Source organism: Prosopis cineraria, unplaced genomic scaffold (assembly GCF_029017545.1).
Source record: "Prosopis cineraria cultivar Desert tree isolate PC_DT_omini unplaced genomic scaffold, ASM2901754v1 PC11, whole genome shotgun sequence".
Taxonomy (NCBI): Eukaryota; Viridiplantae; Streptophyta; class Magnoliopsida; order Fabales; family Fabaceae; genus Prosopis; species Prosopis cineraria.
The window spans coordinates 9147172-9172312 of NW_026555342.1; the positions used below are offsets into that span (position 1 = coordinate 9147172).

At 32.7% G+C, this 25141-nt stretch overlaps 5 protein-coding genes across 5 annotated transcripts; all 5 read left to right on the forward strand.

Moving 5' to 3' along the window:
- The first annotated feature begins 3074 nt into the window (after positions 1–3074).
- Positions 3075–5045, forward strand: LOC129285948 (40S ribosomal protein S25-like). The gene is made up of 4 exons (XM_054921945.1): positions 3075–3209; positions 3312–3386; positions 3573–3707; positions 4690–5045. The coding sequence occupies exons 1-4, from the start codon at positions 3207–3209 to the stop codon at positions 4801–4803; spliced, it is 327 nt and encodes a 108-aa protein (XP_054777920.1). The 5' UTR covers positions 3075–3206; the 3' UTR covers positions 4804–5045.
- A 2581-nt stretch (positions 5046–7626) lies between these two features.
- LOC129286068 (uncharacterized) lies at positions 7627–8502 on the forward strand. The gene has a single exon (XM_054922105.1). It carries the CDS (start codon positions 7627–7629, stop codon positions 8500–8502), a length of 876 nt encoding a protein of 291 aa, XP_054778080.1.
- Positions 8503–9230: 728 nt separating this feature from the next.
- On the forward strand, positions 9231–10375 carry LOC129285235 (uncharacterized). The gene has a single exon (XM_054920827.1). It carries the CDS (start codon positions 9404–9406, stop codon positions 10289–10291), a length of 888 nt encoding a protein of 295 aa, XP_054776802.1. The 5' UTR covers positions 9231–9403; the 3' UTR covers positions 10292–10375.
- A 2979-nt stretch (positions 10376–13354) lies between these two features.
- On the forward strand, positions 13355–14508 carry LOC129284922 (uncharacterized). The gene has a single exon (XM_054920435.1). It carries the CDS (start codon positions 13516–13518, stop codon positions 14386–14388), a length of 873 nt encoding a protein of 290 aa, XP_054776410.1. The 5' UTR covers positions 13355–13515; the 3' UTR covers positions 14389–14508.
- Positions 14509–15854: 1346 nt separating this feature from the next.
- On the forward strand, positions 15855–16921 carry LOC129284840 (uncharacterized). The gene has a single exon (XM_054920331.1). The coding sequence runs from the start codon at positions 15951–15953 to the stop codon at positions 16776–16778; it is 828 nt and encodes a 275-aa protein (XP_054776306.1). The 5' UTR covers positions 15855–15950; the 3' UTR covers positions 16779–16921.
- The last annotated feature ends 8220 nt before the right edge of the window (positions 16922–25141 follow it).

Consider the following 25141-nt stretch of genomic DNA (forward strand, 5'->3'; position numbering starts at 1 on the left):
AAACATAAATGAAATTTATTTAATAATTTATTACCTCATATATAGAAAAAACTAATTATTTATTCAAGAATTTCTTAACCTTGCTCATATTAGAGATATAAATAATACCTTTTTTTAAGAATATTTCACCAAAACTTATTTTAAAATTTACTATTGCATGCGTTCTATGTATTATAATTTATTTTAATAAACAAATTTATTATTTCTATGTACATAAGAAATGCAAGCAACAATTTATTTATTTATTTTACAAATTATTATCTTATACTTACTCCAAACTATAATATAAAATATAGCCTTGCTTATATTAAAAATATAAATAAGACCTTACTTTATTTTAGAATATTTCACCGATTACAATAACTTGTTATTTTATAATTTATTATTTCGTGCACATTAAAAACTTATTTTAAAATTTATTATCACATGGATTATGTGTATTGCCTCACAAGAATTAAAAAGATATGGTTACATTATTAATTTTTTTAAATGAAATAAATTTTTAGTTTTTTATATTTAAATAAAAAATTTTGAATTTACGTTATATTTTTTCTTATAGTTAATGAATTTGAATAAAAATAATATTAAAAAAGTAATTAATATTACATCAAGTACTTTATATTAAAAATAAAAAATTCTCTTAGAAGAGGTTCTATAATAGAGACCGAAGGAGTGTGAAATAAGGGTACATTTAAAAAATATATATATATAACATATCCAATGTCTTAATTTTTGGAGTAAATAGAGCTTTTAGAAGACAAAATAAAAATATATTATAAGAAGAAAAGAGCATATATTAAAATTTTCTGTATGTTCAATTTTTATCATGGCCCTATCGCGCTTTCTTAATATATACTCCACAGCTCTCACTTGTCGCTGCTATATACATTTTTTTAAAAAATATAAAAATTTAAAAGAAGAAAACATAAAAAAGTGTCGAAATACCATTTCAACGGTAATTACAATATATAAAGATTTTAGCTTGTTCCTTCATGAAATTCCATATCATGTTATGACAGTGAAAGTCGAAACAGTTAGCAACTGTGTAGAATTTCAAGGAAAGGATTTATTTTAAAAAAAAATTGAAAGGGTAACAATCTTTTTAGTTTAATTCATCAATTTATTCAAAATTACTGAATATTTTTAACTTCGTCACTAATTAACCAAGCATTAAAGATTCTTTTAAATAAATGAAAGTTGTCGCAAGTCCTTTACTTTTAAACAGCCTCCAAGAAAATAAAAGGCTGTAGGGTCATGGTGGCTCCAATTTTTTTAATTTTTTTTTAATGATTTTGTATGCTAAGGATAGAATAGTTCTAAAGTTGGCTTTATAAAATTGAGGTAAGGAAAATAAGTACCATAATCTCTATCGCTAATTGTCCTTTCTCGTGGTCCTTGCCTAATGCCCTAACCATTATCTCCACACTCCCAAGTTTTATATTTATTCTTAACCTATAAGCGTGTGTGTCTTTATAAGGTAAATTAGGTATACTCTATTCAAGCTTATATCATAAACATGTAATTATTTTACATGTGAAATCATATATTAAATCTTCTTGAATTTAGATATCTAATATGTAGATGATCATCTATCATCAATAAAATTGTCATTTGCATGATAGAACATGATAAGCAAAGGATTAATTACACATAATTCAAAAGTACCATAATCTTTTTAGCTATTATTTTTGAATTATAATGTAAAATATTTTTTAAAAGATGGTTTAAAATATAAGATATTGAGTATATTATATATTTATTTTAACTATATTTTTACTTTGTTATATTCCATTCAAGCAATTAACAATAGTATTTTAAATAAGTCAAATATTATATTTAATCTATTTAAAAAAACAGTTGAAAAGATGTTTATCTTTTTAAAAATTAATATTTTAATTAATTTTTATTTTAAAATATAAATTATTCAATAATGATTTATATTGTGTTATGAATGAATTATTGTTGAGCATATGTATTATCAAGGTTGAATGATGTTGGAATTAAGTAACGCATATCTAGACTAATGGACAACATGGTTTGATGAAAGAAAGTTAAAAATTAAAAAGGAGAGTGGAGAAAAATGAAAAAGGGCAAGTGGCGGTTTGTGATTGGAGGGCATGGCAGTCAATGAAGATAGGAACCACTAATACCTGCCTCTCCGATTTGGAATCCATTTCTTACTTAGTAAGAAAATGCCACGTACTCCTCGTGCCTTTTCCCTCCTTTATTTCTTTAAATTATAATATTCCCTCCACGCTTAAAAAAGTATTTGAGATGGTCCTCAAGGCTTTCCCACAGCATTAGTAGAGCCTCTCCAGCAACCCGAAAGCAACGTGGCAAGTAGTTTTGAAATTATTGATGGAGGAAAAGGGGACAAACTAAAAGCCTTCAGAATCTGTACATTTGTGATATTTTGGAGTTTTTTTTTGTGGATATGGTCTTCGCTTCTGAATTATTGAACCTCAAATCATTCCCACAGAAAATTGCTTAAACCACAAGGAGCACTCTCGACGCGTGCTGGATTGAAGCCTCAAGGGTCCACTTCAGCCTATCAAACTAAAGTCTTACAATCATCTCTCATTTGGTGCGCCACATGTTACAATTAATAATTACCCTTTCACTAATTTTGCCTGGTGGTTCGCTTTAGGATTCCGATTCTTTTTCAAATTGGGCCTTTTTAAATAAATTTTTCCTTTTTATTGGATGTGATTAATTTGTGATTAGTGAAAATCAAAACTCAATTTTTTTCTAGAAAAAGAAGAATTCGTAGATAAGGTAAGAAAGAAATATACGTGGATGAAAGTAATCAAAACTCATTACACTTTTTTTCCTTTTTTGTACAATCTCTTCCCCTTGTAGGTAAGATAAATCCTCAATTGGGTCTCATGTCCAAGCTATCTGGAGCAGCCCTATCTCGTCTACGGTCTCATTTAATAAGAAAAGTCCCATATTACAAGTAAGTCCAATAATATTATTCCCACTGGAATATCATTCAAGTTTCACGATACTGGGCCCTTCATGGAGCCCAAATAAACTTCAATGGGCCTCATATCCAAGAAAGCCCATCTTCAAAAGAGTCCAGTGACATCTCCATAGTATAAGAAAAACCCTAACTCGCCGATGTCGCAGACGCCTCCATAAATCCTCGCTGGTTCTGCCGTGTCCGCCTTTGAAGACAGCTTCCATCCCCCGACCGAACCGCTTCGATGGTAAATCCTGGTTCTAATTTCTCTGTCAATTATCGGTGTCTGATCACTTTTTAGTCCGTTTTCTCTCTTTTTCTATAATGGCATGGTCGGTTTCGCTTGTAGGCTCCAAAGAAGGATAAGGGTCCTCCACCATCCTCCAAACCCGCCAAGTCTGGTGGTGGCAAGCAGAAGAAGAAGGTCAGGTTCTCTTGTTGATGCTTTATTCTGTTTTTTTTTTATTGAAACATCATGGTGGGTTTTGAGTGTGATTTTTGGGTTTGAATCGATTCGTATTTGTTATTTTTAACGAATCGGAGCCTTGATTTCTTTTTCTTTTTGAAATGCTCGAGTATGTGATGGTAAAGTGAATTTTGTGATTTACAGAAGTGGAGCAAGGGAAAGCAAAAGGAGAAAGTGAACAACATGGTGCTCTTTGACCAGGCCACTTATGACAAGCTCCTCTCGGAGGCACCCAAATACAAGCTTATCACTCCTTCAATTCTCTCTGATCGTTTGAGGGTATATTCTCTTACTGTTCTAATCCTTCGAAGTGGCATATTATTCATATTCATATTGGTGAGATAGTTTGCATGGAAAAGGATGCTATTTAATCCATTATTGGTTTTGATGCAACCTTGAAACTAAAATTCATTTACTGTCTTTCCTGTTAACGATGCTTCTGCTGATTCATCTACTGGGGAATAGTTCTGGACAATTTGATCTATTTAGTCTGTGATCTGCTAACAAGTTCCAGGAAAATATCTATATATATATATATATACGTATATATTTGTGCTCTCTTACAATCACAAATGTTAGGCTGTCCCTCTTCAGTTGCTAATTGCTACTGATGTTGATAAGAATATCCTGATTTTATTGAGAAGTATTCTTTATGTAGTTAGGAGATGCTAAAGTCTGTGTTAGATGTGAATATCAAAATGCTTATAGGAAGTTTTTGAGTTCATGGGAAGAAGTGAGGGCTTCTAGTGACGTTCAGATGTGCACCATGCAGTATGAACATGGTTTTGTTGGATTAGGTTTAACTTCGCTTCTGATTTTGGTTGTGAACTCAACAATTGTGGTTTCCACATTGTTGCATTTCTATCGTCGTTCAATATCCGACTCTATATCCACAAATGTTTTCACGATGCATTGAAATAAGTACCTTGACAGTGCATTACTTCTCATCAGTTTAGTGATGGAAGCATTTACTGGGGCTATGGTATCAAAATCAAGGCTAACATTTGTGATTGCGTTTAAGCTTGGCCGACACTGAAAAATGACAATTCCTATTGCGAGAAATTGATGCTATATATTTTTATATTACAATTAAAGCTCCCTTTGCCCCACATGCTCAGGCACTGTATCAAATCATCACTGGCTTCAATGTGTCTCATAAATTTTTGCTATGGGTGGTTATCAACTCTTGGGCACGACTGTATAATATAATCATGCATCCACTGTGCGCTTTCTGAAACATCGGTTTTCATTCACTTTGCAGATTAATGGATCACTTGCAAGGAAGGCAATTAGAGAATTGATGGCGAGAGGTGCAATCAGGATGGTATCTGCACACGCCAGTCAGCAGATATACACTAGGGCTACTAATACCTAGATGTATCCCACATGTCATTTCTCATCTCGTGCTATTGGTGGATTTGGCCAAGAATTTTTGTTTTCCATTTGGGACAAAGTTCTCATGTTATATTTCGTCACCGCAGTTCTAGATAATTTCTTAATCCATGTTTTGTTTATTTAGATTTTCGCTGTGCCCATGGCGTTTGATTGAGTGAAATGACGATGTAGTTAAATCACGAATGTGGTGGAAGTAAATGGTCTTAGACACTTTATGATTGAGTAGCGTTTAACGAGTGCCGGATTGTCAGTGTCGCTTGGTTTTGGGTAATTAATGCTGTGAATGCTGTTTCTTGAAATATAACTAACATGTAAGGGTGCTTAGCTTGTACCTGACTCAATTGATTCGGCAAAATGCTGTGATGCTGTTTCTTGAAATATAACTAACATGTAAGGGTGTTTAGCTTGTACTTATTTCAATTGATTCGGCATCGTTTTGATCATGTTTGGATGGATCTTGTTGTGATTTAAAAACAATCAAGACGAGATATTGATATTGTGAGACAGGATAGAAAAAAGGTTATTGGATTATTATTGAGACATTCTTGTCTTGCATATATTTTATTTTAAAAATATATATTACATATATTAATTATATTGATATAATTTATATTTATTTTAATTATAATTTTAATATGTATAATTTTTAATTAAAATTAACGTTTTTTATATTGATAATTTAAGTGATATAGAGTAAACAATGTGATGTCTTTTTTGTATAATATATTAATTATATTAACATAATTTATTTTTATATTTATTTATTTAATAGGTTTTATTTACTCTGTTAAAAAATGCAAGGTATTTTTAATTAAATTTCATATCTTAATAAAATAATTATTTGTTTTTAAATTAATTATATTTTTTAAATTTATTTCTATTAAGCAATTTACAATAAATATAAAGTGATTAGTAATAGGGATATTTTTTTTTAAAAAATAATGATTATATTTTGAAAGATTTAAAAATGTAAGACATTTTTAAACATCTAACTCTTCAAAAAATATTTTATATTTTTAAACGGAGAGAATATATCATATTTTTTGCTTTATTTTTGGAAGAGTAATTAGCTTAGCATATCTTAATTAAAGTAGAGAAACAATAATTTGATGTTGCGCTTGACTAGTTTGTTGTTGATGCTCTTATAGTTTAGAGATTACTTGTAATTGCTATTATAATGTGTAGTTGTGATTAATGTAATTCAATAATTAACTTTAAATTATTGTGATTTATATATTTGTGTTGTTTTAATTTTAAACTTTATAAATTATATGATTTAAAATTTTAATGAATGTTATTATTTAAATTTTTCTCTGACATGATTCAATTTATTGGAATGGTGGAACCTTTCTAACAATATTATCATTCCTAACAGGATGAGACAATTTTTAAGACGAGACGGAACATGGAATAAAAATTCTGTTTTGAACTTGTCCGGTGAACACTTCTACTAACATGCACAAGCCACAAGCAAAAATTAATTCCTTGACCAACATCGTGTGATGTGTTATATTTAACGGGACACTATTAGTCTAACGAAAATAGAATAGCTCTATTTTTTTGTTTTTAAAAATTAAAAGGGAAACAGTTTTTAAAAGGTTTAATTTTTTAACACTTGCTCAAACAATGTTTTTTATTTTTAAAATGAAAAACAATATCTTTAAGAAAATCAAACGGGCCTTTAGATTCTCTTTACTCTACGCTTGACCGCTAGACAGTAACAGAACAGAACGGAGGCATGCAACTAAATGTCATGTAATCTTGTTGTCTATGGATTCTTTACGCACCTTTTACTTTCCTTTCCTTTATACTTTGGCTGAGGGCATTGAAACGAAGCAAGTGAAGTTGGAAAATGGAATCCAACCCAGAAAAAGTTGGACTTGAGAGTGTTGTGTGCCAAACTTGATTCTGAAGCGTTCACATAAAGGACGACGCTAGACGAGGAATCGATGCAGCCAAAGCTTTGATTCATTGTTCCCTTCCTATTTTGAAGGCCGCCGCTAGCTGTTTCCCCTTCATCTCTTAACCAACGGATTACATCACAAGAATTGTGCCCATCAGTAATAGCCCTATTAACTAATAATAATAATAATAATAAAATAAGAATGTCAAAGGGGATTCATCAGAAATGTGGGAACTCAAAGACAGTAGATTAATGCCCGTCTTACTATATCATATTCTTTCCATAAACTCAACAACTTTACTTAGGGGCGGATTTAATAATTAGGGGGTTGAGTTTAAAAAATGTATATATTATGAAATTTTCAAAAATTTTGGGAAGCTAAAAATTTAAAAACTTAGGACGCCGTGACCCTCCCTCCGCCCTGCTTTACTTCCATGTTGTACATAAGTTAGACTAATGACCTGTTTTGCTGTTTCTGACTCATGAATAAATGGTTTGGTGTAGAATCGAGTCAACCTAATTGACTTAGAAATATTATATTTCATATATACCATACTTAGCTTATTGAAAATACTTGCTCTCATGATCAGTCATTCCACTCGCAGAATTTTTTGGCTGAAAGCTCCATGTATGGCACGGCAGATTCTGTGTGCATATAAAACGCAAGAGAGCTGTGAAAATTATGCCACTGAACTGAAACAAAGAGCAGAAAGTGACGAGTTATTCCAAAGATTCCATACGGAATGATAGTGAATGCCAACTTGTTGACACTCGAGGAGGAATATCTTCCTCTTGTCTGTGTCTGCCTCAAAAGCTTTGCCTATTTATATATGCAGAACATGGTACCAGAAGGACTTAACGAAGAGCTCCTTCATCTCACAAGTACCTTCCATGGTTGCCATGGCTACAAACTTCAAGATTTCTCTGCACTGTCGTTCCAAGAGTGAGCCCTTTGCACCTAACCCTTTTACACTGCAGCTTGAGGAGAATTTACAGAGATTCAAGTCTTCTGAAGCAAGCTCATCATCATCATCAATAGTATGCCAAAATCTCATTGGCTTGCAGGACTTGCATAACAGCATTAACGAGGCGCTTCAATTGCCAAACACTCAACAAGCCTTAGCTCGAGGATGCCGCGAAACACTGGTTGATGAACTGCTATCTGTAAGACTCTTGGATTTCTCTGGTGCTGCCAAAGAAGCACTCTTAGAATCAAAGGAAACCATAAAAGACCTCCAATCTAGTATTCGCCGGCGAAGAGGTGGTGAAGTAGTGGTCCCCATGGAGAAATTCTTGTCATGGAGGACGAAGGTGAAGAAGGCAACCCGAAAGACCTTAGAAAATTTGAAGGGAAATAAGAAGGACATCGCTTTAACTTCTTCAGACGAAGAATGTGATGAGTCTGTGCCTATGATCAGAATCTTAAAAGAGACAGAACTCATCACTTTGAGCCACCTTCAGTCTTTGTTATCTTTTATCTGTGGCTCAGTTGGACGATCCAAGCATAGTAAATGGTCAATAGTATTCAAGTTGATGTGGCCTAAAAGAGTGGCTTGTGACTATGAAAGAGCAAACACGAGTGAATTTGAAAACTTGGATACAACACTCGAGTCTCTTCTGCGTCACAAGCATTGCAGTGTTGTTTCTATTGAGAGTTTTCAAAGTCATTTGGAAAATTTGGAATTGGCTTTGCGGGATCTGGAGGAAGGAATTGATAATCTTCAAAGGGGATTGATCAGAATTAGAGTCTCTCTTCTCAACATCTTCAACCATTGAGTTCATTTCTGAAATGAATGTGATTATATTCTTTTGTTGTCGGATTTGATTTCCATGTAACTTCATCATTTCGTTATTGGATACATGTGATCAGAAATTCAAATACTAGTAGTAGCATCTATCTCTCGTTTTTTCTAGCAAAATAAATAATATTGAACTAATGTGGTGATTTGAATCAATCAATATCGAAGCATAGCCTTAGATTTTGTAATTGAGCAATTGTCAAAACATATTTAATTATTTCCCTCAATAATAAGTCATGGACTAAAATTTCAAGATCAAAATACAATGAATGTTCCTGTTCTGAGGACAAGAAAATCCATGTACCGCTTCTTTACAATATCTTCCTTCATTAGAAAAGACAGCACCGTAAGGTCAATAGCACACTGCAGACAAAAAGTATTATTTAGATTCCAAACAAAACTTTTGCTGGCAATAATATTTCAGTACCTTTCCACAGATATATAATGATTTTGGACAAATCATGGAATAACGAAGCCTATCTAGATCACAAAATCCATCACTTCCAATCTATGCAGAAGACAAGATAGAAATGTATCAGCACGAAGTTTCAAAGCTATGCCCTTGTCCCTTGTGAGGATGTATTTGAAAGATACAATGCACAAGAAAGAAAATATAGGCCAAATATGATTATAGAAGAGTCAGAAAAGAAAGGATTACTATACAAAAAATTTAAGTATGAGTTGTAAAGATGATCTTGGGGAGACATAGCACTAACATATCTTTGATCACTTCTGGTTCAATATAGATAAGTTGGTTCCTGATGGTACTTATTAAAATTAGATATTTGGCCTGTTCTATCCTATTCCCTTAGTATATAAAAGATGAAAAAGCGAATCAGTGATTCAATTTTATCATTTTTTCTTTCTCTTGAGGAAAAATGGAAGCCTCTCATTTGAACCAAAAACTCCATAATCATGCTCGTTCTAACAGTTTGCCCTCAAAACCACACCCTCTCATTCTACAATGCAAAGAACACTTGGCCACATTAGGATCATCTCTTTCCACATCTTCTTCATCACTCAGCTTCAAGCTAAGTACCCTACTTGATTTGCATGGTTGCATTGAAAACTTAGTTCAACTTGGTGCAACTCAAGAAGCACTTGGAAAGGAACCTCGAGAAAAATGGATGGATGAGCTCTTGGATGGATCTTTAGGGATCCTAGATGCATGTACATCTGCCAAAGAAGCACTGCATCACACAAAAGAGTGCATCCGGGAACTTCATTCGACTGTAAGAAAACGAAGAAGAGGAGGCGAAATGGAGCTTCTAGTAGAGGCAAGAAGATTCTTGACCTCTAGAAAGGTGGGAAAGAAGGCCATCTTGAAGGCCTTGGTGAATTTGAAGGGAGGTGAAAATAAATGCAATTCCTCCCTCACCAACAAAGACTCTGAAAATATGGCATTGATTAACTTGTTAAAAGGTGGTGAAATGATCACTCTTTCTGTATTTGAATCACTTTTGAGGCTTATTTCAGGATCAACACAATCAAAACAAGGAAGCTGGAAGTTTGTTTCAAAGCTAATACATAGAAAAAGGATAACTTCTTGCATACTTGAAGCAGAAAATGATAATGAATTCGCAAAGCTTGATGCTGAATTACAATCCATGATCCTCACGGAAAGAAGATCTCAAAAAGTCAATGATCTGCGGAACCATTTGGAAAAATTGGAGTCTAGAATCCATGAGCTTGAAGAAGGACTTGATTTTCTGTTCAGGCGTTTAATCAAAATCAGAGTTTCCCTTCTTAACATCCTTAATCATTAGTTCAACATGCCAGAGGCATCCAATTTTTGTAAATGCCATGGATTTTAGTCCCCCCATATGCAGCTATAGATGCTTTCTTCATTGATTTCAAAGTATTTAATTTTGATCTCAATGTTGCATCCTTGTCCCGTGGTATTGTAATTTACAAGCATTATCTCTAGTAGTGTCCCCTGAAACATAACATAATGTGTTGCAGACTTCCTTGTGCTCTGTAATTCACATCAATGATGTCATGTCTTCAAATTTATCCCAAATGAAACACACAGTTAAAATGCTATCCAATAAAAAAAATAATGACAGATAAGATTAATACTAAGTAATAAAACATAAAAATAGATCAATCATTACTTTGTAACACAACATGGAATCGCTTCCTATAGCATTTAGTCAAACATCCAACCTTTGATATTTGTTTTGTGAACACACTGCATAAAAATTATTTTGTTATTAACTTGTAGTAAACTGTAATGTCCACCTTGACATTATCAGAACAATATTCTAGCAACACTATTGTGATAATTAGGATTAATTAAATCCTATAGAAAGTTATCAAAGCCCAAAGGTTAGAAAATAAATAGCTTAAATATTGAGATATCAAGAAAAACTCGTTTTAAAAAGACGTTTGAGCTCAAATCATAATTAAAACAAGTTATAAAAGTTAGCGGAAGCAAAAAAGTCAAATAAGCTCTCAAACAAGCCCTAAAAGAGGCATTTTTTATTACCCTAAGAGTGCGTTTTGGAGTTTATGATTGAATGAAAAGAAACCATCATTAATGGAACGGAATAAAATGGAGTGGAGTGGAGTGGAATAGAATAAAATTTTCTATTGTTTGAGAGTTTTATAATGGGAAGAAATGGTTTTATATGACCATTGTTTGTGAGTTATTATAAAATGAATGGAACGGAGCAGTTTAAAGCTTTTTTCTTCCAATATTACCCATGTGACTAAACTTAAAGAAAATAATAATGCCCATTAAATAATTATAATATTTATCCAATAAAAAATAATAATAATTAAAATTAATGGTTAAACAAGATACTCAAGAATTAAGAATAAAAAGAGAAAGCAAGTAATAGAGCTATTTAAGCAAACATTCTTGTCATATGAAAGGAAAACACAACAAAGTCATGGTATGGCGTGATAGAGAGAGATGGAAAGAGCGAGAGAGATATAGCGAAAGGTAGGGCTATGCATTATGTTTGAATGCCTGATCAACTCAGCTTTACCTAAAACATTTAGACACATGAGGCCAGGCATCGATAAGGGCCAAACTTTGCTTTGCTCAAACATATACAAGTTTTTTTTTGTTTTTTTAAAATTTTTTGTGAATAAGATTTATCTTATAGAATTATTTTTTATTGAAAATTATCATGAATTATATTATTTTTATAATCTTTTAGACATTTTTTTATCATTACAATTTTTTAAATCTATTTTAAAATTTAAAATTTATTTTTAACTTATTATTATGTAAAAATAATTGGCAATTGCTATTCATTTGAACTTTTAAAAAATTACTTTTGATTCTAATATTAGTTTTATAAAGAATATATTTTAAATAATAATAATAATAATAATATTTTTTAAAGAAAATTTTTTTATATATTCTTTAAAAAATACTTGTACAAATATTTTCAAGTTAATCAAGCTAGCCTTGTCCCCCAAGTGCACATTGAGTTGGGATGATGCCTGGCTCGACTCTATCCATGTGCAATCATAGCAAGAGGTAAAAGAGATGGTTAGAGAATGAAAATAATAGATGAGATTTTTTTTATTAAAATAAAAGGTTAAGGGTAATTTTGTAAATGAAATAATTATACTGTACCACTCCATCCTTGATTCCCTAATTTGGAGGGACAAAAAATATTAAGTCATGGATGGCAAAGGAGAGCTTTAGAGGCCCTTCTTTGCCATTTCATCTTTTTTTTTAAAAAAAAAAACTCACAAAAAAGACCCAACATGCAATTATTGAGTCAAGAAAAGATTTGGAACTCTCCCTGGTGTGTTACAATAAAAAATGGAAATGATTTTAAGCGAGGGTTGACGAAATCATAGAATAGTCTGAGTTGTAATGTTCCTGTACAAGAGACATTGCATTAACATTTCTGAAATTAATCGCTGATCTGAATCAAAACCAGAAATTCATAATGCGATGTCATTCTCCTCTCCCCTCTCAAATGTCTGCGTCTATATTAAGATAAAGAAAACAGAAAATGAAACTTCTTTTTTTCTAGAACAAATGTTGAATGAGAAGAAGAAAAGGCCTCTACTGTAACAATTTGTTGTTTCTTTTGTCGAGCAGTTAATGTAATAACCTCTTTTGATCATGGCATTTCTAAATAGTTCTCTGTTAAATGTTAATTCCTTCAGTGTTATTTCATGTTTCTCAGAAGGTGGAACAAAGAACAGAAAAACAAAGTAATGAAGAATAATAGAGAAGGAGAGGGATTTTCAAATAATTATTAGAATAATTTAATGAGCCGACTTGGAATTCAAAGCACCAGCTACCACTGGTATTTGGACATTTATTAATTGATATTTGTTGGGGGAACACACTGCATAAAAATTCATTTATCACCACAGAGCAAGGTACTAAGCTAGGGACATTAAGTTAAAATTGTTAGCATCCTTTGATTAATAATGAATAGGAAACACTGCAGAAACATTGCCATCCAGATATGAGCTAGAGCAACCACTAAGATCTGAGATGAAGAGACTTTGCTTGCCGTTAACCTTAATTACAGTTCACTAATTAAGTGCATCCTCCAGAGGGCAGACAAGTTTATTGACTAGATGTTAAAATAGTATTTATAAATGCACAGGACCTCTTCTTCTGCAGACAAGATCCCATAAAGATGCTGCTTCTAATGGTGGCATGCCTTATTGTTCTTCACTGTTTTCAGATTTTAAACCTAGTTGTTAAGATGGAGGAGACACAGCAATAGCATCCCATATGTGGCAGATGAGTTCATGTGATTCCGGATTCCCTATTTATTTATTTATTTATTTTTTAAATGAGGGATGAGCTAGGAAGCTTGTTAAGTGGGGAAGCAAGGCGCCAACAAAGCTGTGGCAGCTTCAAGATTCTATTATTGCCTGATTACTTTGTGACATTTCGAAAGTAAAATATTCTTCTCGTCACCCTCATTTTTCAAGCTATATATGCAGAAGGAGGCCACCAGTGGAACTCATCTCCGAGCTTTCTGTTTTCTGATAAGAGAAAATGGCAGCCATAGAAACCAACACAAAGAACTCCATGCACATTCGCAGCAACAGCTTGCCCTCTACATCTCACCCCCTTGTATCACAGTTTGAGGAGCATTTAAACAGGCTGAAGCCTTCTGAAGTGGCTTCTTCATCTTCTCTAAGCCATAAACTCAATGGCTTGCAGAATTTGTATGATTCCACTCTTAAGTTGCTCCAATTGTCAGCCACCCAAAAGGAAGTAGCACGAGAATTCAGTGAAAAATCGATTGATAAACTACTAGAAGGATTTCTCTTTCTATTGGATACCAGTAGCACAGTTAAGGATTGCCTACAACAATTAAAGGAAAGCATTCAAGCACTTGAGTCAGTTATTAGGAGGAAGAGAGGAGCTGAAACTTCTGAATTGACAATTGAGGTTGGAAATTACCTGGCTTCTAGGAAGAAGATGAAGCAGGAAATAAAAAAGGCCTTGAGAAATTTGAAGGGAATCTCGAAAGATTCTTCCACAAACAACGACAAGGACACTTTGCCTATGCTTAGCATTTTGAAAGAAGCAGAAGCAATTAGTGTGAGCTCATTGGAGACTTTGTTGATTTTTATTTGCGATCCAAAGGGACAACTAAAGCAAAGAAGATGGTCAGTAATCTCCAAGCTGATGCAGCCTAAAAGAGTAGCTTGTGACTCTGAAGAATCAGACACGAATGAGTTTGAAAAGGTGGATGTAGCTTTGCAGTCTCTTGTCAGTCACAAGATTTCATCTATGGAGAATTTTCAAACACATTTGGAAAATCTAGAGACTTGCATTCAGGATCTACAAGCAGGAGTTGAAAGCCTATCAAGAAACCTGATTAGAATCAGAGTTTCTCTTCTGAATTTCTTCAATCACTAGGTAGAGAAAATATAATCACAGCATCATGGGCAGAGAAGAAGTTCAATTTTTGTCCATGAGTTTCTCATAATTGTATATAGATGTGATTATATATCATATTACTGAATATATAGAAAATAAGATTATAGCTACTTGATGTTGCATGTGTGCGTGTCTCTCTCTCCCTCTCTTCATTTTACTGTGCTTTCTCCTCATTTCATCATTCAGTTTCTCTTGAAAATTTCCCCATATTTTCATCTCTAAAATAAGTGAAAGGAAAGTGAAGGTGGAACAAGAACAATTTCATTTCATTGATAGAACAACATTATCAGCCTACTAAAACGAAAAACCCTCTTATAATTAAATCTTGTCATTTCCTTTAATTCACCTCTCAACATAATAGCCTACTTCAAATTTTAAATTTACAAACACAGGTTTTATTTTAGTTATATTTCTCTAAAAAAACAAGAAGAAATTAACTACAATTGAGGAGGATTAGAAGATAATTATTACAATCAATTATTGAGTTCATGGGCAATTTGAATTACTGCCTAGCTGTCAAGGTTCTTGCTATCTTATGTTGATCATTGAAAATTTTAAAATCACAATGTTGTCTGTACATGTTCTCATTTTGCGTGTGCCAGCTACAACGAACAATGTGATGTCTGCCCTTTGATTTAAGATCTAGTCAATTAATAGGGTCATTAATATGGGGCCATTGGATCTAATAATACTGTGAGGACAAGAAATGCAGCACATGTTGCCCAATGAGAAGCATTTCCTGGCTGACAAGACCTATAGTATAGACCAATACTCAATTGTAGAAGCTGAGTCACATTTAGATGTTATATGAAACATTTAATTTGTATATTCACTCATTGCATCGATCTCTTAAGACGCTAGAGATATTTCTTGTCTTATATACCCACAACATGGACCCAGTAGTGAATACAAACTGACAGCTGCTTCTTGAAACCCGAATTCCCATTACCACCTTCTCTCATATGAGAAGAATTACTTTTGCAATTGGTGATATATTGGATCACCTTCTGTAATTATTAATACATCTTTCTCTTCATGGTATAGAATTTGGAATATGCTTTGAAGTTGCTTGAAAATTGTGACTTGTTGAAGCTCTTAACCATGGTTTCAATTTTCTGTAATAGCAATAAGCACATGAGAAGCAGCACTTGTTCAGCATCAGAAACAAGTCTTTGTTCTTCAAAGAGAGGAACAGCTAACGTAAACACAGCCATAGTTTCAGCTATCCAGCACATGCTCAGACTAGTCACTCTCATATTATGGAGATTAAATAATCATACATGTGAGGGAGAAAAAAAATACTTGCGTGAGTTGGGAAGATTTCTCGAGGGAGGCATCGTTCTGACATGCACGAGCTCATGCTTGGATCCAAAATTTAAACTAACTTGCAATTAATTGAGATTTGATAAGAAAAGATTCCATTTGTCCCTTATACCCATAGTATATATTGAGCAACTCCTAGTTGGACAGGCACATTCATAGACTCAATTTCCCATCATTCAACCATTAGCTCTTTCCCTTTCCCTTCTCTGGAGGAACAAATGGCATCTTCTTTCCATGCTCGTTCAAACAGCTTGCCCTCTAGATCACACCCTCTTGTTTTACAATGCAATGAACACCTAGACCGATTAAGGGCCTCTTGTGAAACCTGTTCTTCATCATTGCTTGTCCATAACCTAGATGGCCTAAGACATTTACATGATTGTGTTGAAAAATTGATTCAACTTCCCCTTATCCAAAAAGCCCTCCTCCAAGAGTGTGAAGATAATTTATTAGATGAGCTTTTGGATGGATCACTAAGGCTCATAGACACATGTACAAGTGCCAAAGATTCGTTGCTTCACACAAAAGAGTGCAACCGCGAGCTACAGTTGATTATAAGGAGGAAAAAAGGAGGCGATTTGGAGGAAGCTAAGAAGTTCTTGACTTCAAGGAAGGTGGTGAGAAAGGCCATCATGAAAGCCTTAGGAAACATGAAGGGTTCAAGTAGAAAAAGCAGCTTTTATTCCACAAACGTGGCCTTGATTAACTTGTTGGAAGAAGTGGAAGTGGTCACTCTTTCTGTTTTCAAGTCGCTGCTGAGCTTTATCTCTGGATCAGCACAAGCAAAATCAAGCAGATGGTCTTTGGTATCGAAGATCATCCACAATACAAAAACGGTAGCAGATGAAGAGAATGAATTTGCACAAGCAGACGCAGCACTACAATTTTTTGTACTTAGCAAGTCAGTGTCAGAAAACACTAGAAATCTGCAAACACAGTTGGAAAAGCTCGAGTCTCAAATAGAAGATCTTGAAGAAGGGCTTGAGTTTTTGTTTAGGCGTTTGATTAAGATCAGAGTCGCCCTTCTTAATATCTTCAATAACTAGGGTAATAAATCTGGGGGCATCAAAACTTTTGCAGTACTACAGATATTTTTACATGTACATGGAAAAAAGATTAATTGTAGCTTTCTTTTTTATCATCAAAGTATACTCTTAACCTTTGGTTGCATTGTATGATTATATCATTGATTATCTCCCTTTCGAAAGCACATAAATATTTGACAAAATTCAGAGCTGCCAGAAATTGAACTCGGTACTAGAGGAGTGTTATTATTCCGTAAATGACCGCAGAACTTGCTGGCGTTATTTGTGAAATGAAGTATTTAAATGAAGCTAATGCAATTTATTTTACAGAGAAATTTAACTAATATTTCTGGAAAACTCAGAAAATGAAGAAGATTCTTGAGACTCTCTGTATGGATGAAATGATAGATCCAGAATCTCAGATGGAATACGGTGGAGCTAGTTATATTAATCTTAGAACTTTCTTTTTTTGCCAAATACCAATCACAAAATAAAATTTTACTTCAAAACATAGTACAAAAATTAAAACGTATTCTTGGAGCTCAAAGAGATTTGTGCAACCTCTACTGGATCAATTTAATTTGATTTATTTCGGTTTTACTCTCAAGTACTTTTCAGATGAATCAAACCAAGTAGATATTTTTAAAAAAATAAACATGTTTCCTTTTATTCTATCTTATCTTATTTATAAATTATTTCTATTAATTTTATTAACATCAATACAATAAAAATATATAAAATAAAAATAAGTGAAATTTTAAATATAACCCTCAAGTAAAAAATAAAAAAATAAATAAATAATATAATATTATTTTTTTATCTCTCTTCCTCTTACTTTTTAAGAATTTAAGGATTTTAATTTGAAATAAAACAATATTATCAATTAATGACTAATAAAGTAAGTTAAATTATGTTTTTAAAAAATGGTTAATATAAAAGACTGAAAGAGTATACTGAAAAATATTTTTTAAAAAATGAATTTTATTGTTTATAATTTGTAAATTTTACAACTTTGAAAGAAAAAACAGGGGAATTTTTAGTTGTCTTTAATCAACGAGGCAGGCTCACTCATGCTTTCATCAGCAACAGATCTGTATGTCCTTTCAGCAATTGGAAAGAACGCATACAAGTGGGGCAGCGCTTGTCCCTTCAAGAGAAGCATACCGAGCAGTCTGCACGTACCGTGCATGAGAGTGACACTTTGAAATCGAATGGAAGCTAATTTTGCTTTAAAATGTTCAGAAAATTATTAAATAATAAAATATTTTATTTTTTAAATATATATATATATATATATATATATTTAATAAAATCAAAATCAAAAACTCGTTAAACTAACTTTTTAAATGTTTAAAATTACTCATAAGAAATGAGTTATGCTAAATTAAAATTTAAAGTTAAATTTCAATCAAGTCAAATTATAAAAATTAAATTATACTTCCTCCATTTTAAATTATATGACACTTTTAAATAAATTTTTTTATCTCAAAATATAAGATATTTTGAGTAGATTAAAGTTTCATTAAATGTATTAATTTCAATATCACCTTTTCTCTTTCTATAATTAATTTTTTCCCATTCTCTTTTCAATATATTAAATAATGAATATTTTTGAAAGTTTATATTTTTATTTTGGAAAGATACGTCTATTAAGTATATTTAATTAGGTTTATTGATATGTAAGATTTTGTCTAAAAGTATCTTATAATTTGAGATGGACGGAGTACTATGTCAAAATTGAACTACTCTCCCATTTAAAAATATAAAATATTTTCCTAAGTTTAAATGTTCAAGTAAGGTATATTTTAATTTTTTAATGTATAGTTAAAGAATTTTTTAAAATATTCTTAATAAACAAACCACCCAATTATTTACCTTTAAATGATCACTCTATTAAATAAAGTGGAACATGTATGATCATTTAAAGACAATTACCTAATTCAATGGAAGTGTAATTTAATTAAATATATGGAGGGAGAATTAGATCAATATTGAGTCAAAATTATAATCTTAAATAGGTTAGGATTTGCAGGTATCTTCAATTTGAAATTAAATCATAATAACGCCTAACACTCCTACTCCCCTTTAAAGCGATGTAACATCTGTTTTTGGTAGAGCCGTTAATTAGGACTGAGCTCGTAGGGCTCGGTTCTTTTAAGCCCGAAAAAATTAAGGACTAGGTTGCTACTTTGATATTTAAAAAGATAAATCGGGCTTAAAAGGGCTGACCCTTGTAAGCCTAAAAATAAAAGGGTCGGCTCTTTATGGTCAGGGCCAGCCCTTTTAAGCCTTGATACATTTTAAAAAAAATATAAAAATATATATAAAAAAAGAAGACACCATACTACTCAAGCTCAACACTTACTCTCTAGTCCAAACAGTAGACACACACATTATTATTAGCTTACTTTGAATATTTTTGCATTCTTTAAATAACTTAAAATTGTGAATTTAGTTTATTATTTATGCAAATAATGAGGATGAAAAAAGGAAGATATGAAAAACTTAATATATTTGCTATTGATGAGGATCTATAAGGAGAATGATCAAATTATATTGATGTTGATGATGATGAAAATCATCAAGATTTAGCTAATGATGCTACCAACGTATAATTGATGTCGGAGTTGATTTTGAGATGTTATTTTTTTATCAAACTTAAATTTTTTGTTGTGTGAATTAATTTTATTTTATTTTCTTAGACTTAATGTGATGTGTAATAACTTTATTAGGATTTTAAATACATTTTTTTAAATTTTTAAATTGAAAAAGTAAAAAATAAATAGGGCTGAGGCCTTGAGGGCCAGGGCCGAGCTGCTAAAAATAGAGCCTTGAGGTGTAATCGAGCTTAAAAAGGCCAACTCGTTTAGGCTCTGGCCCTAATTGACACCTCTAGTTTTTGGTCAATGTCCTAATATTTTTTATAATAAAGCTTGACACTCTCACTCCTCTTCCCTCTCTCCTCCATCCACTCAAATAATCAAGCCATGCAATCTCTCCCTCTCCCTTTACATGTCAATGCCTCTGTTTGACACAATTAGGTCCATTCCATGTTTTTGGGCATGCATGAGTTAGGGAGTAAGAATCGGTTCAGTGAGGAGTAAGAGAGAACCACTATGATTGTTGCAGAAATATGCATAAAAATAGAGGAATAAGAAGACGACGACTATGAAGATTGTAGAGAGAGAGAGATAAAGACAGAAGCACCAGGCATTTAATATACCCTCATGTAGTCCAGCTACTACTAGAAAAATTGATATTAGTAAGGGATAAATTTGTCACTAAATGAAAAAATCCATCAATATTTTCTTTTAGTGACAGAAATTTTTGTCAATAAATCCATTGAAAAGATTATTCGTGGCTCCTTTCTTTCATTTTTCAATCATACACATGCCTCCACCAACCCCCATGTTCGAACCAAATACCTCATGTTTGAGGTGCCTTTAACCTCCTTATTTACCTAATTAACAAGAAACACATTACACATTTATTCTTCAAATTTTTATTGCACACACCTTATTTATAATTTTTTTAAGAAGGTATACCCCTGAGAAAAAATATAAGCAACTTTCAACAATCATTTGTATACAGATAAAATATTTATTCTAATTAAAAATATTATTTTTCCTTTTATCCTTACTTTCAATTATCAATGATTAGTGATAAGAATGTCATAAATTTACACAACAATCTAGGTAAATAAATATAATGGGTAAAATGGGAAGAAACTTCTACAACTACTAAGTTTCTTATATTTTATATCAAAATTAGCTTTAAAAAATGATTATAGTTTAGATCAAAGAGAGTATTTTTTTTATAACAAAGAAAAACAAAGAGGTAGAAAAATAGTGCTACCTAACCAAACTCCTTAGTGACCTAATCAAGCTAACCTGAAATAAGCAGCCTATGAAGATCATCAGGCGGTTGAATAATCCTATGCAAACCAGGCGAAGACTCAAGCCCTTGCTTAATAAGAAAATATGCCATTTTGTTATGAGCTCTCCCAGTAAATTGAATCTTCGCCTCCCACTCTCTATTAATAACCTAATGAGTCTCCATAACCAAATCATAGTCATGGTGTTCTGGGTTCAACTTATGTTGCAATACAACTAACGCATTGGTAGAATCAATCTCAAGTTAAACTTTTCAACTACCACAATCCCACACCAGTTTGAGCCCAAGCAAGCATGCCTATATTTTCATTGTCAATTAGTCATCTCCATTCAGTCTAAAAATGTAGCCGTGTAAAAATTTACCTTAGGCCTCACATATTTGTCCACCATAAGCTAGAGCATTAGTTGAGAAGGCATAAGTACCATCTACGTTAACTTTCACCCACCCCATAGCCGGTGGTCTCCACCCTTCTAATCTATTCCTAACTCTGACGGTGGTAAAGGTATACCTATTCAAACTACTATGGGCTTCATTAGCAGCAGTAGATATGGCTTTAGCACGTATCATAATATCATTTAAGCAAGTTAGCTTATGGTCAAATGTGAATCTATTATGTCTCTACTAAAGACCCCAATATATGATCGTAAACACTAAACATCACTCCCTAGTTTGTCTTCGAGTTACTAGTCCTCTCTAAGATATTACTAATAATCCAGCCCTTCAAGTTATCAGAAAAGAAATGAGTCTACGCATATCAAGGGATAAGTCTTCTCCACGAGAGTTGTATATGACTATAGTCACAAAGGAAATAAAGCTCATTTTTTGTTTTTTTATTGCATATAGGAATCTCTCGTCATTACTGAGGCCATGTTGTAATCTAGCATGATTAGTAAGTAACTTGTCATGATAAGCCAACCACAAAAAATTTTGATATCATAATGGGGCTTTAACCTTCTAGATTTTCTCCTATCCAATATGTCATTTATCAGAGGTAATCATATTATATGTAGATTTTATTAAGAATAACCTATTCTTCTCCCCATACCATCTAACGATTGTTCCTCCATTTATCTATTCAATACCTATTTCTACTTTTTCCTAGGTTGCCTTGATTCTAGCCTACACATTAAAGCCCGAATACTTAATATCAATCTTAGGAAGCAAGTCATCACCATAATGGTATTTGTTTCTGATGACCTTGACCCAAAACTCATCACATTTATGGCAAAGACCTAACCAAGCTTTATGAGGAAGGCAGTATTCTGATTCTATGCATGATAAAGTCCTAATCCTCCTTGATTTTTAAGCTTATACACTGTGTCTTAATTTACAAGGTGAATTTTCCTCCTTTCATTACACCTACCATAAATGAAGTCTCGATTACACTTATCAAGAACTTCACAAAGTAGACACCAAAAGTAATGAAGTTTGCATAACATGCCCTAGAATAATAGAAGTCATAAAGGATACCAAGGTACTTTATCCAGCAACAGAAAGTGAACTAGGTCGCCATCTTGACAATCTAGTTTTAACTTTATCAACTGTATCTTGAAAAGTATCTCTACCTACTCTTTTATGAAGCAATGAAACCCTAAGATATTTACCTAAAGCCATGGTATGAGAAAAACCCAAATAAGAACTAATCTTAGAGCACCTAGTGTGATTCACCATTTGAAAAAAGAACATTCAAATCTTAAAATAGTTTACCTTCAAGCCGAATGCAGCACAAAAAGTATCAAGACACCTCTTAATAAGCTCAGCTTGTTGTATGCTAGCTTTTGCAAAAAGAATAATATCTTCTGTAAAAAAAAGATAGGAAATTGGTAGGCCCATCTTCATGAGCCGTATAGGTTTTCATAGTCCCTCATTCATCATAAACTGGATAAGGTAAGGTAATTTCTCCATATAAATCACAAATAAGTAAGGGGATAAAGGATCACCTTGTCTCACTACACATGATGGTGTAAACATTTCAGTTTTAGCCCCATTCTAAAGAACTTGCATATCAATAATAGTGATAGCTAAAGATATGCGTTTAATCGTGTTCCTAGGAAGTTGCAATTCTTAGAGACAATTCTCAACAAATTTTCAATTAACCCATTTATAAGCTTTTTTTCAAGTCAATTCTAATGGCCATAAAACCTTTTTTGCTCTTCATAGCTTTTATAGAATGAATTACCTCCTAAGCCACTATAACATTATCAAAGTTATAATGCGTTAGAATGAAACTACATTGATTCAAGTATATCACGTGAGGGAGAAAAATAAAAATTCTCTTAACAATTACTTTAATAAAAACCTTACAAATCACATTACACAAGCTAATAAGTCTCAGATCACGAAGAGTTTTAGGTGGATGTTTCTTCGAAATAAGAATAATGAGAGTACTATTAATATTCTTGATAGCCCTTAGGTTTTCAAAAATAAATTGTACTATGTGTATAACAGATTCACCAACCTTATCCTACTGATTTTGATAAAAGAGGGCTTAAATCCATCTGAATCAGGAGCTTTGAGGGGCCTTATATCAAATAATGCTTCTTTAATCTCCTCTCCATGAACCATAGACCCACACCACTATAACACAGAACTCTAAGGCAGAGGAAAGGAAATACCACAATTAATGGATTCAAGTACCCAGGTCTCCTCCTGGAATAAGGAAGAGAAATAATGGCAAGTCATATTTTGAATACGATCCAAGTCATAGCACCAATTACCATCATCCTCTTTCAAGGCTTCAATTCTATTTAGTTTATGTCTTTGATTAGTATATGAATGAAAAAAACTTTATACAATAGTAATGTCTTGAAAAAATTTTTGTATAATCATCCTTTCTAAAAACATGCCATTTTAGTCTTGCTTTTTGTACCCAAAGCAACAAGTCTTGAATAATAACATCCTCAAGCTCTTTCCATAACTGCAGACAAAGAGCCTCATAGTATTCAATGACTTAATATGACTGTCTCTTGAAATCGTCTTTGCAACACCATCAAGTCTTTGAAGTAACTTCTTCTTCTTGTATTTTGGATGACCAAAACATTCTTACTCCAATGCTTGTAAGACTTAACAAACTGCTTGATATTTTCATTCCAATCTAACTACATATTCCAGTTTTCCTCCACGTGCTTAGCAAAGTTCTCATGTAATACCTAAAAAGTAATAGACTAAAATGGTTTGTCCACATTTCAAAAGAAGTTAAACCACACAGTTAATCAAAATTGGTCGATGATCAGACTTGAAATTTGGTAAATGCACAACACTAGCATAAGGAAATAAAGTTGTGCACTGTTCATTAGCAATAAAATGATCAATTCTAGCTTCAGAACATCCCCGTTTTCAAGTTAAAGGTGGCCCTACAAACCTAAGATCAATCAAGGCAACTTCCTTAAACCAGCACCAAAAGTCTCTATCAATCAATGTTTGAGAAAAAGCTTGAGAAACACACTCACTACCCAATGAAGTAGCATTAAAATTGCCTCTAAGGAGCTAAGCAAAATGTTGTATATGAGTATTTAAGCTACACAATTCATGCCATAAATCTCATCTGCCAATAACATTAGGATTGACATGGATGACAGTTAGAAACCAAGAATCATTATGCAAGTCCTCAATTTTAAAATGCAAAAATTGACGGTGACGCCAAACTACTTCCACGGATTTAAATTTATTATCCTACAAGCACCAAATACCACCACTAAGTCCTTCAACATTAACTAAACCATAATGAGAAAACCCAAGTTGTTTTATAGTACTTGAAACTTTCTCCTTAGATGCCCTCATTTCCATAATAGCTAGAAAATCCAAACAATAATGTTTTTTTTCAAGTCACGTATGATGTTAAGAAAAGATTTTGCCCCCGTACCCTTATAATTCCATATCATGCAATTCATAGGGAAACCTTATTCAAAAGGAGTTCTTGCCCCTTAAAAGAACAACCTGGACCTCCATTTGATCGATTCATGTTGACTATTCAGTTGGTCATCCACTGCCATGCAGCTCGAGAAACTCATTTCTAATCCTGTGTTAGCTTTAATGGTAAGTCCATTGTTTACGTTAGAGCCTATGCAATTCTATTAATCTTTTACAACGCTTACATGCATAAAGACTCCCTTATCTATATCACAAGCCAAGCTTATATTCTTATCATTTTCGAACTCCATAACTAATGAGTTATTAGATGAGTGGGCCCCTTCATTATCATGTCTACTCTTACTTGCTTTGGGTAGGTCTTTGCAAAATATCAAAATGATTAGAAATATTAATGGGCCTTGTTGCCAAGCCTAAATCCATTACATTAGCCATTCTAGATATATCCCATTCATGTATGCAATTTTCTGTCCCCCTTAGTATAATTCTTGTTTCACTTTTTTCTTGTATTCCCTACTGGGACCCACAGTTTATATTCCCTTCCATTTATATCCTTCCCAAACTTTCTCGCAGGAATGTCTTTGCTTAATGCTTTTAAAAGCCCTTCATTAACTCCTTTACAT

Bases quoted from the DNA above. Each gene is read 5' to 3' on its own strand.
- LOC129286068 (XM_054922105.1), top strand. From the start codon at position 7,627: ATGGCTACAAACTTCAAGATTTCTCTGCACTGTCGTTCCAAGAGTGAG.
- LOC129285948 (XM_054921945.1), top strand. The intron at 3,387-3,572 runs GTCAGGTTCTCT...TGTGATTTACAG, and splicing joins GTGGCAAGCAGAAGAAGAAG to AAGTGGAGCAAGGGAAAGCA. The intron at 3,708-4,689 runs GTATATTCTCTT...TTCACTTTGCAG, and splicing joins TTCTCTCTGATCGTTTGAGG to ATTAATGGATCACTTGCAAG.
- LOC129284922 (XM_054920435.1), top strand. From the start codon at position 13,516: ATGGCAGCCATAGAAACCAACACAAAGAACTCCATGCACATTCGCAGC.
- LOC129284840 (XM_054920331.1), top strand. From the start codon at position 15,951: ATGGCATCTTCTTTCCATGCTCGTTCAAACAGCTTGCCCTCTAGATCA.
- LOC129285235 (XM_054920827.1), top strand. From the start codon at position 9,404: ATGGAAGCCTCTCATTTGAACCAAAAACTCCATAATCATGCTCGTTCT.